The sequence below is a fragment of the Notolepis coatsorum genome, assembly GCF_963971535.1.
Source record: "Notolepis coatsorum genome assembly, chromosome: 2".
NCBI classification, from domain to species: domain Eukaryota; kingdom Metazoa; phylum Chordata; class Actinopteri; order Aulopiformes; family Paralepididae; genus Notolepis; species Notolepis coatsorum.
The window spans coordinates 56,760,873-56,776,658 of record NC_140166.1 but is presented as its reverse complement, the minus strand read 5'-3'; the positions used below and the strand labels follow the sequence as shown (position 1 = coordinate 56,776,658).

Here is a 15,786-nt window from a genome sequence, read left to right as displayed (position 1 = left end):
CTAATGTGGGTCATATGTTCATCAGATCAGTTAGTATCGAACACGGTAATATTACACGCTAAAACTCACCCCAGTCTCCTTGGGCCGTTGGGCGATCAGCGTGGGGTAGACAGTTTTCCATTATGGGATGTCGAAATACCCGGTCCATTTCCAGGTTGTATAATAGTATATACGTCCAAATCATGTTGTTTATCGAGTTATTGGCAACGGATCGCTATGTATTGTGTCGAGCTCGAGTCCCGGGACCTATAGCGAGTGCCCGGAAGTAATATGGGTGATCACCACTTCATCCACATGACTTCCTGTTTGGCGCTTCTGCCGATCGGCCACCAGATGGCGCTCTTGAACCGCTAGAGGATTGAGAGGAGCTCAGAACTGTGTGTGAAGGCTGCAGAGGGGAAATATGATTCCGATCACAGATTTTAGAAATATTGATATCAAAGACGAGTTACGGCGTCCTAGGCAACTTGAGCATGGCTAGGAAAGACGCCTAAAAATGTTTCCGGCACTTAAAGTGTTAAAGGCGCTATACAAAACCAAGTAATTATTATTATTATTAAGTACCATAAACAGCTACATGTTGAGACATCGGCACATTGTCACTAGAGGACACTGTAGCCACTTCTGTTCCTGAATTTCCTCAATAAAGGAATATCTCATCTCATCTTATTCAGGAGGCAGCCTGGAACGGAACCTGGGTCCCATTTCCGGCGTCAAATGGGAAAAAAATTATAATTAAATTAGATACCAATGACGTAAACTACCCATAATTGCAGAGTAGGGTTTAACCTGCAAGTTGGCCTTTAAGTTATTGTTCATTCATTCATTCAACCTTTATTGAATAACCTTTATGGTAAATAATAAACACAATCAACAGAAAACATTAAATGTTTTATTTTATTGTGGATTTAAAAATAATAATAATAATAAACCTCAAAACCCTCAATAACATTATATTTATTTTACAAAATGTAGAAAAATAAAAGTGTAATAAAAAAAAACACTTGAGTAGTTTTCTCATGACTGTTCTGAAACTAGTCCGACATTGCAGGTCTTTCCCTAAACAAGGTTTTGGGCTTCGAACTTCGTCGGGGTTTTTCGAACGGATGTTCGAACCTTAATTTTTTATAATAATAAAAACATAATAAAAACTTTTTTTTTTAATTAAATATCCTCAAACTAAATCCTCAATTTGAATATATATATATATTCTAGTAGACTCAGCCCCCCCCCCTCCAGACCACCTCCTAGTTGAGACTCAGCCCCCCCCCCTCCAGACCACCCCCTAGTTGAGACTCAGCCCCCCCCCTCCAGACCACCTCCTAGTTGAGACTCAGCCCCCCCCTCCAGACCACCTCCTAGTTGAGACTCAGCCCCCCCCTCCAGACCACCCCCTAGTTGAGACTCAGCCCCACCCCTCCAGACCACCCCCTAGTTGAGACTCAGCCCCCCCCCTCCAGACCACCCCCTAGTTGAGACTCAGCCCCCCCCCCTCCAGACCACCTCCTAGTTGAGACTCAGCCCCCCTCCAGACCACCTCCTAGTTGAGACTCAGCCCCCCCCCCTCCAGACCACCTCCTAGTTGAGACTCAGCCCCCCCCCCTCCAGACCACCCCCTAGTTGAGACTCAGCCCCCCCCCTCCAGACCACCCCCTAGTTGAGACTCAGCCCCCCCCCCTCCAGACCACCCCCTAGTTGAGACTCAGCCCCCCCCCTCCAGACCACCTCCTAGTAGAGACTCAGCCCCCCCCTCCAGACCACCTCCTAGTTGAGACTCAGCCCCCCCCCCTCCAGACCACCTCCTAGTTGAGACTCAGCCCCCCCCCTCCAGACCACCTCCTAGTTGAGACTCAGCCCCCCCCCCTCCAGACCACCCCCTAGTTGAGACTCAGCCCCCCCCTCCAGACCACCTCCTAGTTGAGACTCAGCCCCCCCCCCTCCAGACCACCTCCTAGTTGAGACTCAGCCCCCCTCCAGACCACCTCCTAGTTGACTCAGCCCCGCTCCAGACCACCTCCTAGTTGAGACTCAGCCCCCCCCCTCCAGACCACCTCCTAGTAGAGACTCAGCCCCCCCCCCTCCAGACCACCTCCTAGTAGAGACTCAGCCCCCCCCCCCCCTCCAGACCACCTCCTAGTTGAGACAAGCTTTGTTTGTCCGAGGCAAGCGACAGTTGTGATTGGAGGATCAAGAAAAGAGGGCAGGGTTTGAGATAGGTCCAATGACCAGACCGTAACATGAGAAGGATCACTGTGGTCGTTTTGAACGGGGAAAATCTGTAACACTAAAGATGGCGGCAACGACAAAGAATTGCTGCAAAATAAACATAAACTTGTTGTTTAAATAATCTCTATATATATAAAAAAAATCTATATATATATAAAAAAAGGAATTCTATTAAAAAAAAATCTATATTTATCTATAATTTTGTCCCGATGTATCGATTCTTCCGAATGGCATAATATCGTCTCAGCCTTAGAATCGATGAAACATGGCAGCAGACAGCAGCTGGCGCACCGGTTGGTCGTAACGACAATCATTTGGCACTTAGGGCCGAGTATTGATAATCAATACCGTCACAGGGTGCAGACTGAATCACATTAATGCACGGTATCGGGAGAAACAGGACTTGATTGATGGTGAACAGGAAGTGGGTACCAGCCGTGTCACCGTGAGAACCTTCCCCGCTGAACATCTGTGGGCCCTGCAGCGTCGTGGCGTCGGCACGGAGCGCTACATCAAACATCCCCAAACTACACCCAGAGCCCCGTCAGGCGTTAAGATACCGTTAGATGGATAATAATAGCCAACCTATACATGCTGATTATAACTAGGCCTCCCATTGGTTAATAAGCTGTTTTAATGTAACAATGTCATTCACGTTTACAGGAAGCGTGACTTCAGTGCAGTTTTCAAGTCGGTCTTCCGGCAGAAACCAGAGGAACAGATCACAGCGGTTTCAGACGGTGCTTCGCTGCAGCAGCAGGTGCAGCCGGTGGCGGAGGATGGCAGAGTTCAGGGCCCACAGGAACTGCAGCAGGGGGCCTCTGAGCAGCTCCTCCATGGGCACGAACTGCAGCACCTGCTTGGGGCCCTGCCCCTCCTGCTTGGGGCCCTGCCCCTCCTGCTTGGGGCCCTCCCCCTCCTGCTTGGGGCCCTCCGCCTCCCGCTTGGGGCCCTCCCCCTCCCGCTCCCGCTTGGGGCCCTCCCCCTCCTGCTTGGGGCCCTCCCCCTCCTGCTTGGGGCCCTCCCCCTCCTGCTTGGGGCCCTCCCCCTCCCGCTTGGGGCCCTCCCCCTCCTGCTTGGGGCCCTCCCCCTCCCGCTTGGGGCCCTCCCCCTCCTGCTTGGGGCCCTCCCCCTCCTGCGCCAGGCGTCCCATCAGGCCGTGGAGGTGGGCGAGAGCGGGCAGCAGTGAGGCGGCGGCCTCGGGGCAGAAGCCCACGCACACCAGCGCGGTGCCGTCCGGCGGGGGCAGGCGGGTGAAGGACACGGAGCGGAAGGACAGGTGCAGGCAGAGGACGAGCCCGGCGGAGACGCGGGTGAGGGCGGAGACGAGGGGCAGCAGCAGGACGTCCCCGGCGGTCAGGGTGCGCAGGGACAGCAGGACGCGGCCCACCAGCTCCCGCTGGTACCGCGGGTCCCCGTCGTGTAGCTCCGCGCGGCCCCCCGCCGTGGGACAGGAGGGCTCCATGGAGACGACCAGACCCCCCGCCGGGGCCTCGCCGCCCCACACCGCCGCGCTGCCGAACACCAGGCACCGCCTGCTCGCTCCGTCGGGACGCGCGGAGGCGCTGGCCACCTCGGACAGGATGTCCCCGGCTCGGACCACCGGGCAGGCCTCACAGGGGGGGGGAGCGAGGAGACCCCCCGCCACCAGGGCGTCGTTGAGGTGGCTCAGCAGGCTTCCCTCGCAGAAGGCAGAGTTCCTCACGGCGCCGAGGGCGGCGCCCACCACCACCACCACGCAGCCCAGGTCCACCCGGTCCGCCAGCGGGCCCTCCAGCGCGCAGCCCGTCCCCTCGGAGGAGCAGTGGTCCCGGAGCGAGCCGGCGTGGGACCCCCTCTCGATGCGCTCCCTCCAGCTCAGGGTCCGCAGCTCCCGGCGCTCGTTGAAGGAGCCCGTCTGCTTCCTGTGGCCCAGAGGGCGTCCTGCGCTGAGGCTGCAGCTCACCCTCTGATGGGACAACCACTGGGCACGGGGCAGGTAGCTGACCTGGGGACAGGGGGGGGGGAAGATATCACTGGTTTTCGTTATGATTATAACAGGATAAGCAGGATAAGTACGTAATATAAATACTTTTATTCATGGTGTGACGTACATGGATACGTGGGTTGGTCATTACCATTATTACTGTATTTATGACACCATCTGAACATCAGGTTAGTATATGTAAATGTGTTGTTTTGTATGTGTGATGTTGTGTCATCTCCTAATCTTCTGTTTCTGTTTCTGTTCCGCAGATGCCACTCATCTCCCTGATTGGATTGGTTGCACCTGATTGGTGCATCTTCAGGCAGGCAGTGGAGATGAGTGGATAACAGAGTGGGAAATGACACACGTCCGGGCGCCTCATTTGAATCACTGCCATGTTCCAGAATGGAGTGAGGAGGTTGCCCTCTCGTCTAGCTGTCTGGAAGTGATATCTTGTGGTTTCTCTTTGTGTCCCATGACGGGCACAATTGTATTTATATTATTTACTAAGTGTTTGTTTGTATATATGTATGTCTTGTTTGTCTTCCCCTACCTTTTCCCCTTGTGCATTATGGTGGAGGTTTCAATCCCTATCACCATAAATATATAATTTACTATTTGGAAAACATCTTGTGTTGTGGCTTTCTTACCTACCTGGGACATTGCTTTAAACGCATTTACTGAGAGGCTGTTTTTTGTTCATGTGCAGCCGGCTCCAGTTATTATTCTGTGTGGTCCTTAGACCTTTGTACATGACATGGGGGCTCGTTAGTTTGCACAATTGTATGGTTCCTTGTTTGTTATGTAACATTGTAACTTGTCAATTGGAGCATGTCAGGTAAGATAGCGTTTTTTTTTCTCCCTTGGTAAGTTATATTATTGTGTCTCCATTGTCCGTGCTACACAGTTTGATTGGTGTAAACCGTTCTTGTATGTGATACTCTTGACTGATCTTTTTTCTGCCACATAGGTAACAGGGCGATCACCTGCCTGGTTAGGGGGAGGGGGGCACGAGTCGTGATTCCGGTGGAGCGCGCAATGAAATCGGTAAGCGACTGAAGATATGTGTAGTCCTCGTTCCGCTAGGGAAGTAGTTTAGCTGGGGATATGCTAGAGTGACACAGGTGATCCTAGTTAGGTGGTTAGGACCAATGTTTATTGTTTTCATGAATGGTAGATGTGGGCATTAAATCAGATTGGTTGAAATGTATACTGCGGAATGTGGCGATTAAATGTGTTACGCACGGATATTGTGGAGTAGGTGAGTGGATGTTTCCTGGTGCCTGTTATTTGTTTGGTGGTAACGCGGGTTGCTACGGGAGCACAGGGTATTTATACATAGGTTATTTGTGGCATAGTCACATTCTGCAAGAGGTATGGCTGGGACAGCTTTTACTTTGGACGTTTTTTTGGCGGACCCTACGAGGGAACAAATTGATATCTGCACAAAAATAGACTTGTGTAGTGTCGCCAAACATTATGGCATTACTGTCCAAAGTTCGAAAAGTAAGGAGGAGTTGAAAGCAATCGTGCTGGCTGGGTTGTTGGATAATATATTTCGTTTGCCCATAGCCCAGGGAAATGTCTCTGAGAACGTCGCGCACGGCGAGGCGGCTGACAAGTCTAGTGAGGACACTGGTGGTTTAGATCGAAACGCTGGTGCGGTAAAAAAAACGGAGAGGTGGCATTTCCAAGGGGGAGGAGAATGACAGTGATGACTCTGTACACTCAGGCCGTGCCTCCGTTTCTTCTCCCACTCGTAAATCAAGTAGACGTTTGGCCCGTCTCCAGATGGAGGAAAGAGAGGCTATGCGAGACAGGGAGGAGAGGAAGGAAGAGAGAGACAGGGAAGAGAGAAGGGAGGAAAGAGAGAGAGAGAGAGACAGGCTGGAGAGAAAGGAGGAGAAGGACAGGGCGCTCCAGGTGACTATAAGAAGGATGGAGTTGGAGAGTGGTGGCCCTTCCTCCTCCTCAACTGAAGTCTCCCAGGCCCCTTTTAATATTGGGCAGCATATTTCTTTAGTTCCCATTTTTCGGGAGTCTGAGGTGGAATCATACTTCTCTGTTTTTGAGCATATAGCGTGGGCTTTGCATTGGCCAAAGGACCAGTGGGCGATTTTATTGCAATACAGACTCACTGGTAGGGCTCAGGGGGCGTGCCGGTCATTATCGAATGAAGACAGCGTGGTATATGAGAAAGTGAAAAGTGCTGTCTTGCGCGTATATGAATTGGTGCCGGAAGCGTATAGGCAACGATTTAGGGCACTAAGTAAAGCTCCCTCTCAAACACATGTTGATTTTTCCCGTGAACAACGGACTATGTTTGATCGTTGGTGTGAGGCATGTAACGTGGATGGTGTCGAAGCTTTGAGCGAGTTAGTCCTCATTGAGCAATTTAAGAAATGCGTGCCCGAACGCATTTTAGTGTACTTAGAGGAACGCAAAGTTTCTACCCTCCAGGAAGCTGCAATTTTAGCAGACGAGTTCGCATTGATCCACAAAAATGTTGCTGTGCGAAATAATGTGTATGTAGGAGGTGGTGCGTTCTCTCCTTCTGAGTCGCCGTATCAGGGAGGTGACGAGCGAGCATTCCGACCTCGCTCACCGCCGTCTCGAAATGCCTTGGGTGACGAGCGAGCATTCCGACCACGCTCACCGGCGTCTGAAAAGGCCACCTTTGTGTGTCATTATTGTAAGAAAGAAGGGCATTTTATGAGGGACTGTCATGCGCTAAGGGATCGACAGGAGACCAGGGAGTCAGCCCAGGAACCGAAAGGGGTGGGGTTGATTGGTACAGTGTCATGTCCTGACCAGAATAGCTCTTTTGAACCCTTTTTGTTTGATGGTTATGTGTCCCTGTCGGGTAAAGTTGGGGACTACCAACAGGTGAGAATACTCCGTGATACAGGAGCCTCTCAATCGTTCATCCTGGCTGATGTATTACCATTGGATGTGGACTCCTGTCAGTCGAGTGAATTGGTGAGAGGTATTGACATGGGGTGTGTGCGCGTGCCGTTGCATAAGGTGCATGTACAGTCTGCACTGATCACAGGTTGCTTTCCGGTCACGGTTCGCCCATGTTTTCCCGTAAAGGGCGTGGATTTCGTCATGGGGAATGATATCGCTGGGGGTAAGGTCGTCCCTGTGTTGGAGGTTGAAGACACTCCATTTACTAACTCATTGTGTGATGCATTGATTGATAATCACCCCAATGTCCCTTCTATTTGTGCTGTCACTAGGGCACAGGAGCGGAAGCGAGACCATGGTCTAGCGTTGGGTGACTGTCTGTGGTGAGTTTTGCAAATTGGCGGTGGAGCAGCATTTTGAGGCGGGGGATGAGGTGTTTATTGTGCTGCCCACGCCTGGTACTATGCTCACTGCCCAGTTCTCAGGACCTTATGTGGTAAAAAGAAAGGTGTCTGCCACTAAGTATATGTTGTATACGCCCGAGCGGCGGAGGAGGACACGCTGGTGTCATGTGAATAGGCTAATGAAGATTCCTGCCCGCGTCTCGTCGGAGTTGGGATGTGACAGGGCTGTTGGTTCACATGCTGTGTTGTGTTCTGATGTGCCTTACAGGACGCACAGTGTTGCTGTTGGGAGTGCGAACCCCATTAAGCAGTTCGCGTATCGGTGTCCGGTGGCGATGAGGGAGGTCATGGGAAGAGAGGCTCTGTACCCCCTGAAAAAAAAGAAGGGGGGCTAGCTACACATGGCCATGGTCCCTGGAGCTCTTTTTGCCTTCTGGCTCCCAAGGCTAATGTGTCTCTCCGTTTTCTGTACTGCAGGAGGGTGACGCGGGGCCTGTGTGGTGCTGATGTGGCCCATTTGGTGGGTGATTTTGTAGAGGGAATTTTTTTTTGTTGTTGTTGTTTCTGTTCTCCCTGGTATGTGGTACTAATCTGATGTTGGGTAATACGTAATAATGGTTTGCTAACCCTACAGGTTCGCTCTTATGGGGGGAGGTGTGACGTACATGGGTACGTGGGTTGGTCATTACCATTATTACTGTATTTATGCAGGGTATCTGCAGGTTTAGCCCAGTCAGATTTAATGCTTTTTAAGACTTTTTAATGCCACTCAGAATTAAATTTAATACCAATTTCACAATAACAAAAATCATGCAACGACACCAATTAGTTTAAGTTTAGGGACACATTGGTCCAAAGATGTTTATTAAAACATAACTTGGAAACTTAAAAATCTTGAACTTAAAGGAGTAACTGGATTGGATGAATTTCAACAAAGGGGTGACCAAACATAAATAGCAAATATAGCTATACAAAATATACCAGGGGCCAAGCAGCCACTGTCAGAACACATAACTATTACCACCCTCCCCAGGGTATCAAAAAAGTCAACCAACAAACAAGATTCTTGTGCCGGATCTCCTCTCTGGTAAACAAGAATACCCTGAAGACTCTAACAGGAGCACTCATTCAAGGGTACTACGACTATGCTTGCACCTCATGGTACCAAAGCACCTCAAAGGCCCTAAAAACAAGATTACAAACATCACAAAACAAACTGGTCAGACTACTGCTTAACCTCACTCCTAAAACCCACTTTACCCCTGCCCACATTCAAAACCGCTCTTAAAGAGCACCTACGGGAGGCTGCAATTAGAAACTGGGCACCGTAAATGTCCAAACACCCCCCCCCCTCCTAATGTACAGTCTCCTCCCCATCATATGTATATATTTTCTGTTAGGATCTCTGGGTAACAGTACTGTATATTTGCATATCGTATATGTCACAATTGTAACACTACAGTACTAAGTATACCTGTATGTCATGTATGTCCCTATGCCATTAATGTCATGATGTCATGTATGTTGAGTATGTCATAAATGTCATGTCACTATAATTGAAAATGGGGGAACCTGATGTAAACAAGACACACGTCTTTCTCTGGTCTGCATCCCCTTAACAATTGTGTGTATTGAGCCGTACTGTATTGTACCCATTCTGCAATCTGTTAAATAAAGTTCTCATTCATTCATCCAGTTGTTTTGTTTTTGTGGTTTTGGTTGAATGAATGAATACTTTGTTTAACAGATTGCAGAATGGGTACAATACAGTACGGCTCAATACACACAATTGTTAAGGGGATGCAGACCAGAGAAAGACGTTTGTCTTGTTTACATCAGGGTCCCCCATTTTCAATTCATAGTGACATTTATGACATACTCAACATACATGACATTTATGGCATAGGGACATACAGGTATATAGTACTGTACCGTTACATTTGTGACATATACGATATGCAAATATACAGTACTGTTACCCATAGATCCTAACATACATGGGAGGATACTGTACGTCATTAGGAGGGGGTGGGTGGGAGGCAGAAATACATAGTGGGTGAAGCTCTCATCGAACATAAACACAAACGTGTCCTTGTTTACATCCGTGAATAGATTATTTTCAAGTTAAGACCTCAGCTTCAAGCTTTGGCGTGGAGCCGAATGTTATCCGGACTTCTGTTGGTGCAGATGTTATAGTCCTACCTGAGATGGCGCAGCTGGTGTGGAGGCAGGGGCCGAAAATAAATGCAAAATAGTAGTTTGCAGGCGGTTTTTGCAGAGCGCTCAGCATGTGCGACGCGACTGCTCTTTTTTTTTGTTGCAGCGGGGCTTGTGATGGTATTTGACTGGGACCAACCATCGCGCAAACAGTGGATTGTCGAGCCAGTTCTCGTTAAATTGGCACTTTCCCATATTAACGAGTGCAAATGCTAAACTAAACTAAACGTAACGTTAGCGTTATCGCTTCGCCTTGCTAACGTTAGCTATACTCCGTTGCTGAAATGGTTCCCCGGCCAACACATTACACAAGGAGTTGTGTTGGTTCCGCCCCATTCCGGTCTGCGTGATTCTACAACACGGTCAATGAAAAGTCAAACTTTATCTCCCGTTAACCGTTTTCCCCCAGATTTCATAATAAAACATAAGATGACATGGCATTTTATCTTTCCTTTCTATGGCATTTTTAAGACCTCTGAAAATGGATTTAAGACATTTTAAGACAAACTAAGGCCTTAATTATTGATAAACAAATTTAAGACCTTTTAAGACTTTTTAAGGATCCGCGGACACCATGTTATGACACCATCTGAACATCAGGTTAGTATATGTAAATGTGCTGTTTCGTGTGTGTGATGTTGTGTCATCTCCTAATCTTCTGTTTCTGTTCCGCAGATGCCACTCATCTCCCTGATTGGATTGGTTGCACCTGATTGGTGCATCTTCAGGCAGGCAGTGGAGATGAGTGGATAACAGAGTGGGAAATGACACACGTCCGGGCGCCTCATTTGAATCACTGCCATGTTCCAGAATGGAGTGAGGAGGTTGCCCTCTCGTCTAGCTGTCTGGAAGTGATATCTTGTGGTTTCTCTTTGTGTCCCATGACGGGCACAATTGTATTTATATTATTTACTAAGTGTTTGTTTGTATATATGTATGTCTCGTTTGTCTTCCCCTACCTTTTCCCCTTGTGCATTATGGTGGAGGTTTCAATCCCTATCACCATAAATATATAATTTACTATTTGGAAAACATCTTGTGTTGTGGCTTTCTTACCTACCTGGGACATTGCTTTAAACGCATTTACTGAGAGAGGCTGTTTTTTGTTCATGTGCAGCCGGCTCCAGTTATTATTCTGTGTGGTCCTTAGACCTTTGTACATGACACATGGCTTTTGCTAAACTGGTTAGTTGTTAAAGTAGAACCACGTGTGGGTTTGTTGGGAGAACAGATCAGTCTGCCCAGGGAAGGAGGTTCCTAGGTTCCATAGCTTTGGTGAGTAATTAATTAGCGAAGACTGCATCCCCGATTTTCTTTTGGCTGAGTAGTAGGGTTTTTGATACAATATGTTTCAGATCTGTGTGGTTTACTGTTTAACCTCTTAAGCCCGAGCGGTCCGGTACCGGACTGACAATGACATCACGCCATAAATCCATCTCTACAGAATGTATGAATTAATGTTGCGTTTCTTTTTCAAATCTAGCCAAGAGTAAAGACCCTAACCCTGTCAAAACAGCCGTCAAAGTGTATATTTTCAGCACTACGTTTGTTTACCAATGGTTTTAAGTAGGGATGCTCGATATTGGCTTTTTTACCGATACCGATATACCGATATTGTCCAACTCTTAATTTCCGATAACGATATCAACCGATACCGATATATGCAGGGTTCTCCCCTCCAAAAACGGAATAATTTCAGGTAATTAACATTACATATCTCTTGTTGTGGAGTTAACACAACATTATGCATACTTTTGACAATAAATTAAATCTGAATTTGTTCTTACTTGCTTGCCTGGGTAAATAAAGGTTATAGAAATGTAAAAAATAAATAATATATATATATATTTTTAAACAGATACCGATATTTTCCGATATCACATTTTAATGCCAATATCGGTAGGCCGATAATATCGGACATCCCTAGTTTTAAGTGTTATTAGTAGTGCTGTCAGGCGATTAAAAAAATTTATCTAATTAATTACAGGATTTGTAATTAATTAATCTAATTAATCGCATTTTAATCGTATAACCATTTTATGCCTGATATTCTATAATCATGATTCATATTTCAAATTGCAAATTGGATGGCAGAATTCAGTACTGTATCTACAAAACCTTCTGTTTAATCATCTTCCATCTATTAATTTGCTTAGATTTTTCAGGTCTGGTCAATTTGAGCATAGTGTTATTCACAGTCAAAGATAAAAAAAGAATTGTATTGATATTCTCATTTGGTTCATTACAATTTACTCAAGCCTAGTAACAGACACAGTATTTCTGACACTGGCAATACATTCCCTGAGATCCATAGATGTCCCTAGAATCAGATACCAAGAACATGCAAATGGACCATATAAAAAAAAGTCTGTAATGTGTATTCTACGTTCTTATGGAATGAATGAGATAAAAAAAAAATTATAAAAAAGAAAAAAAAAATCTTTAATTTTCATAACGCGATCATTTGCTGTGTAATTAATTAATCTAATTAACGCGATAAACTGACAGCCCTAGTTATTAGTGAAATATTAGTTATAGAAATCTCAGGGCATCAAGTCGGAAAAGGGCGAGGATTGACGCGAGGATTTGGCGCAACCTAACTTAAGTGTAGTCTTTTGAGAGACCCAGGGCTTTCGAATAAAAAAAAAACTACACTTCCCAGCTCACGCCAGCCTCTGTCAATCATCGGACTTCTTTTTCATAAATTTGTTACCTTTTTATTTTCGGGATCATGTCTCACAGCGGGAACAAACCTGAACGTTATTGCGGCGTTATATCGGCGTTGCAATCTGATGAAAAATGGCAGAGAAATTTACATTATTAAAAAAGTAACTGTACTTACAGTAGATTTCATTCATTTCTTGCTGCACGCCTGGTGATACTAAATCCAGGTTGAACTCTGCAATTGGAAAGGGGGGATTTCGCCCGACCCATAGATGTGCAACTTGGCAATAATAAGTAAATTTATAGGCCTGATATTTCAAATTGCATTTGTCCGGATGGCAGAATTCAGTACTGTATCTACAAAACCTTCTGTTTAATCATCTTCCCTTTATTCATTTGCTTGGATTTTTTGTACACGTGATCTCAAGAAGGTGCTGAACGAGGAGAATTTTTCATGTCTGGTCAATTTTAGCATGGTGTTATTCACTGTCAAAGATGAAAGAATAAATAAAAAAAATTGATATTCTCCTTTGGTTCATTACAATTTACTCAAGCCTAGTAACAGACACAATATTTCTGACACTGGGAATACATTCCCTGAGATCCATAGATGTCCCTAGAACATGCAAATGGACCTTGTAGAAGTGGAGCAATCTTCCATTTACTTAGGTATGTATTTTTAAGCGGATTCTCAAAAAATAGGCCTCGGGCTTAACAAGTTAAATGCTTTTTATCACCATTTTTTAATACTTGGATATGTCTCTGCTCTGCTCACCATGAGCTGCTGTGTGTTCTGTTAAGCCCGGAGCCCTATTTTCTGAAAATCCGCCTAAGAATACATACCTAAGTAAATGGAAGATTGCTCCACTTCTACAAGGTCCATTTGCATGTTCTTGGTATCTAGGGACATCTATGGATCTCATGGAATGTATTCCCAGTGTCAGAAATATTGTGTCTGTTACTAGGCTTGAGTAAATTGTGATGAAACAAAGGAGAATATAAATTATGATTTTTCTTTGCATCTTTGACAGTGAATAACACCATGCTAAAAATGACCAGACATGAAAAAATGCCACTGAGCTTGTTCGGCACCTTCTTGAGATCATGTTAGGGCTGGGCGATATGGCCAAAAACGTTATCGCGATAAAATAAAATTATTTTCATATAACTCGATATCGATAATTATCGTTGATATAATGTCTGTCAAGTTTAATTAACTTCTTATGCCCGGCGCCGATGGACGGGCTATTAACCCTTTGATCAACGGGGTTAAATTCATAATTTACCATCCATCGCCAGCCCTATTTAACATGGAGAAGTTCCCCTTCTTTGCAGGGCTATAACTTTTTAAATTGTATTGCTCAATTGACATTACTATGGCCCATTCAACGTCCTAGATCTATTGTTCAGGGTGTAGCAACGTTATATTTTTTCATTCACATATTCATACTAAAATACGGTCTAAAGTATAAGTACGTTTTTATCGTTTTCTGCAGATTTCTCCAGAACTTGATTTATAGCCCCAAATGCATTATATTGATGATCAAATACAGTTTGGTAGGAATCTGTGCGAGATAAAAAATTTCAACTGGACGTAGTTCTAGGAGTTACTACACGTCATCTGATGTTGACCGGATGGGGGTCGTTTATAATTCCGTGGGCAACGTTATATCATTCATCTAGTGTGGGTGATATGATCATCAGAGCAGTTAGTATCGAAGAAATTTAAAAATAACGCTGAAACTCACCGTAGCTTCCTCGCGCCGTTGGGAGATGAGCGTGGAACAGAATTTTTTCTATTATGGGATATAGAAATACCCGATCCATTTCCAGGTTGTATAATAGTATATACGTCCAAATCATGTTGTTTATCGAGTTATTGGCAACGGATCGCTATCCATTGTGTCGAGCTAGAGTCCCGGGACCTATAGCGAGTGATCGGACCAAATTGAAATGAGCACCAGCTTCAACTTCCTGTTTCTTCCCTGGGCGATCTGCCGATCGGCCACCAGATGGCGCTCTTGAACCGTTAGAGAGTTGACAGGGGATCACCAGTACATATACTGTCCCCGGGGGAGAAATATGATTTCGATCACAGATTTTTGAAATATTGATATCAATGACGCTGTACAGCGTCATCGGCAGAATAAGCATGGCGGGGAATGACGCTGAAAAGCGTCAACGGCGATTAAAGGGTTAATAGACTTGTTTTGCTGCTGCGAATGTCTCGAGTTGATGTCGTCATCAGTCCGCGCACGTTAGCAGTTAGCTAGAGCAAGCGGTGTATCCCATGACAATGTACTAAATATGACCCTAAAATACTCTGTTCCACCCCAATACATTGCAACGACGTCCACCGCATACCCCACAGTACTCTAACCGTTACCCTCAGAATTCACCCTCAGAATTCACGCCACACACCCACTCGGCACGTAAACTATAAAATAGCGCTGTGCAAGCTAATTATCCTAGCCAGCCTTGTTTACTACTTGAGTCCTACGTCTCCTTCCGCTGTCGGCCATCTCCTTCACTGATTGGTTGTTAGTGCGTGTGCTCATATCCAAGCTTGGAAAATCGATATATCGAAACTTTGCGACCACGTTTCATGTTTATTTCGAGGAAATAATTTATCGCGATAGTTATCGTTATCGTTTTATCGCCCAGCCCTAGATCATGTGTACGAAAAGTCTAAGCAAATGAATAAAGGAAAGATGAGAATGTTTTATACAGTACTGAATTCTGCCATCCGGACACACACAATATTATTATAGAATATAGAATACCAGGCCTATAAATTACCTTATTATAGCCAACTCGCACATCTATGGATCGGGCCAAATCTCCTCTTTCAAATTCATACTAATTTGGATTTAGTATCTCCAGGCGTGCAGGAAGAACCGTGAATGAAATCTACTGTATGTACAGTTCCATTCTAATAATGGATATGGCTCCGCCATTTTGGATCGGATTGCAATGCTGATTGTTGCTAAACGTTCACAGAAGGTAGACACACTAACTGCGCTCCAATCTATGCCAATAACGTTCAGTTTTGTGATAGAGAATCCCAAGAAAGAAAGAAAAAATCATACAGAAGTAATTTGCTTGCAGGAAGCTGGTATCGGCTGGGAACGGTAGTTTTTCGAAATTTCAACGCTCATTGAGAGCTCTGGATGCCCTCATATGACAATCGTCTCCCGTTCGCCCTCTCCTCTGTCGGTACTGTAACCATGATAAGCTGCAAAAAAATTAAAAAGGCGGCTACGTGGTGCAGTGGGCAAGGCGCTCACCACGAATACTGGAGACTGGGCTCGAACAGGAACGCCTCCCTGTTCGAGCCCAGCGCTCCACATTGCTTTCAGTTTAGCTGGTCGTCCACACTAATACACATTGGCAGTATTAGGG

General features: G+C 45.9%; 1 protein-coding gene across 1 annotated transcript in view; it reads right to left on the bottom strand.

The window, feature by feature from the left end:
- Positions 1-2,959: 2,959 nt before the first annotated feature.
- cmtr2 (cap methyltransferase 2) overlaps positions 2,960-15,786 on the bottom strand; it is a gene marked incomplete at its 3' end in the record, with an annotated part of 28,540 nt that continues 15,713 nt past the window's right edge. Inside the window, exon 3 of the mRNA XM_084308160.1 lies at positions 2,960-4,213. Within this exon, the coding sequence (XP_084164286.1) occupies positions 2,960-4,213 (1,254 nt within the window). The remainder of the gene's footprint in view (positions 4,214-15,786) is intronic.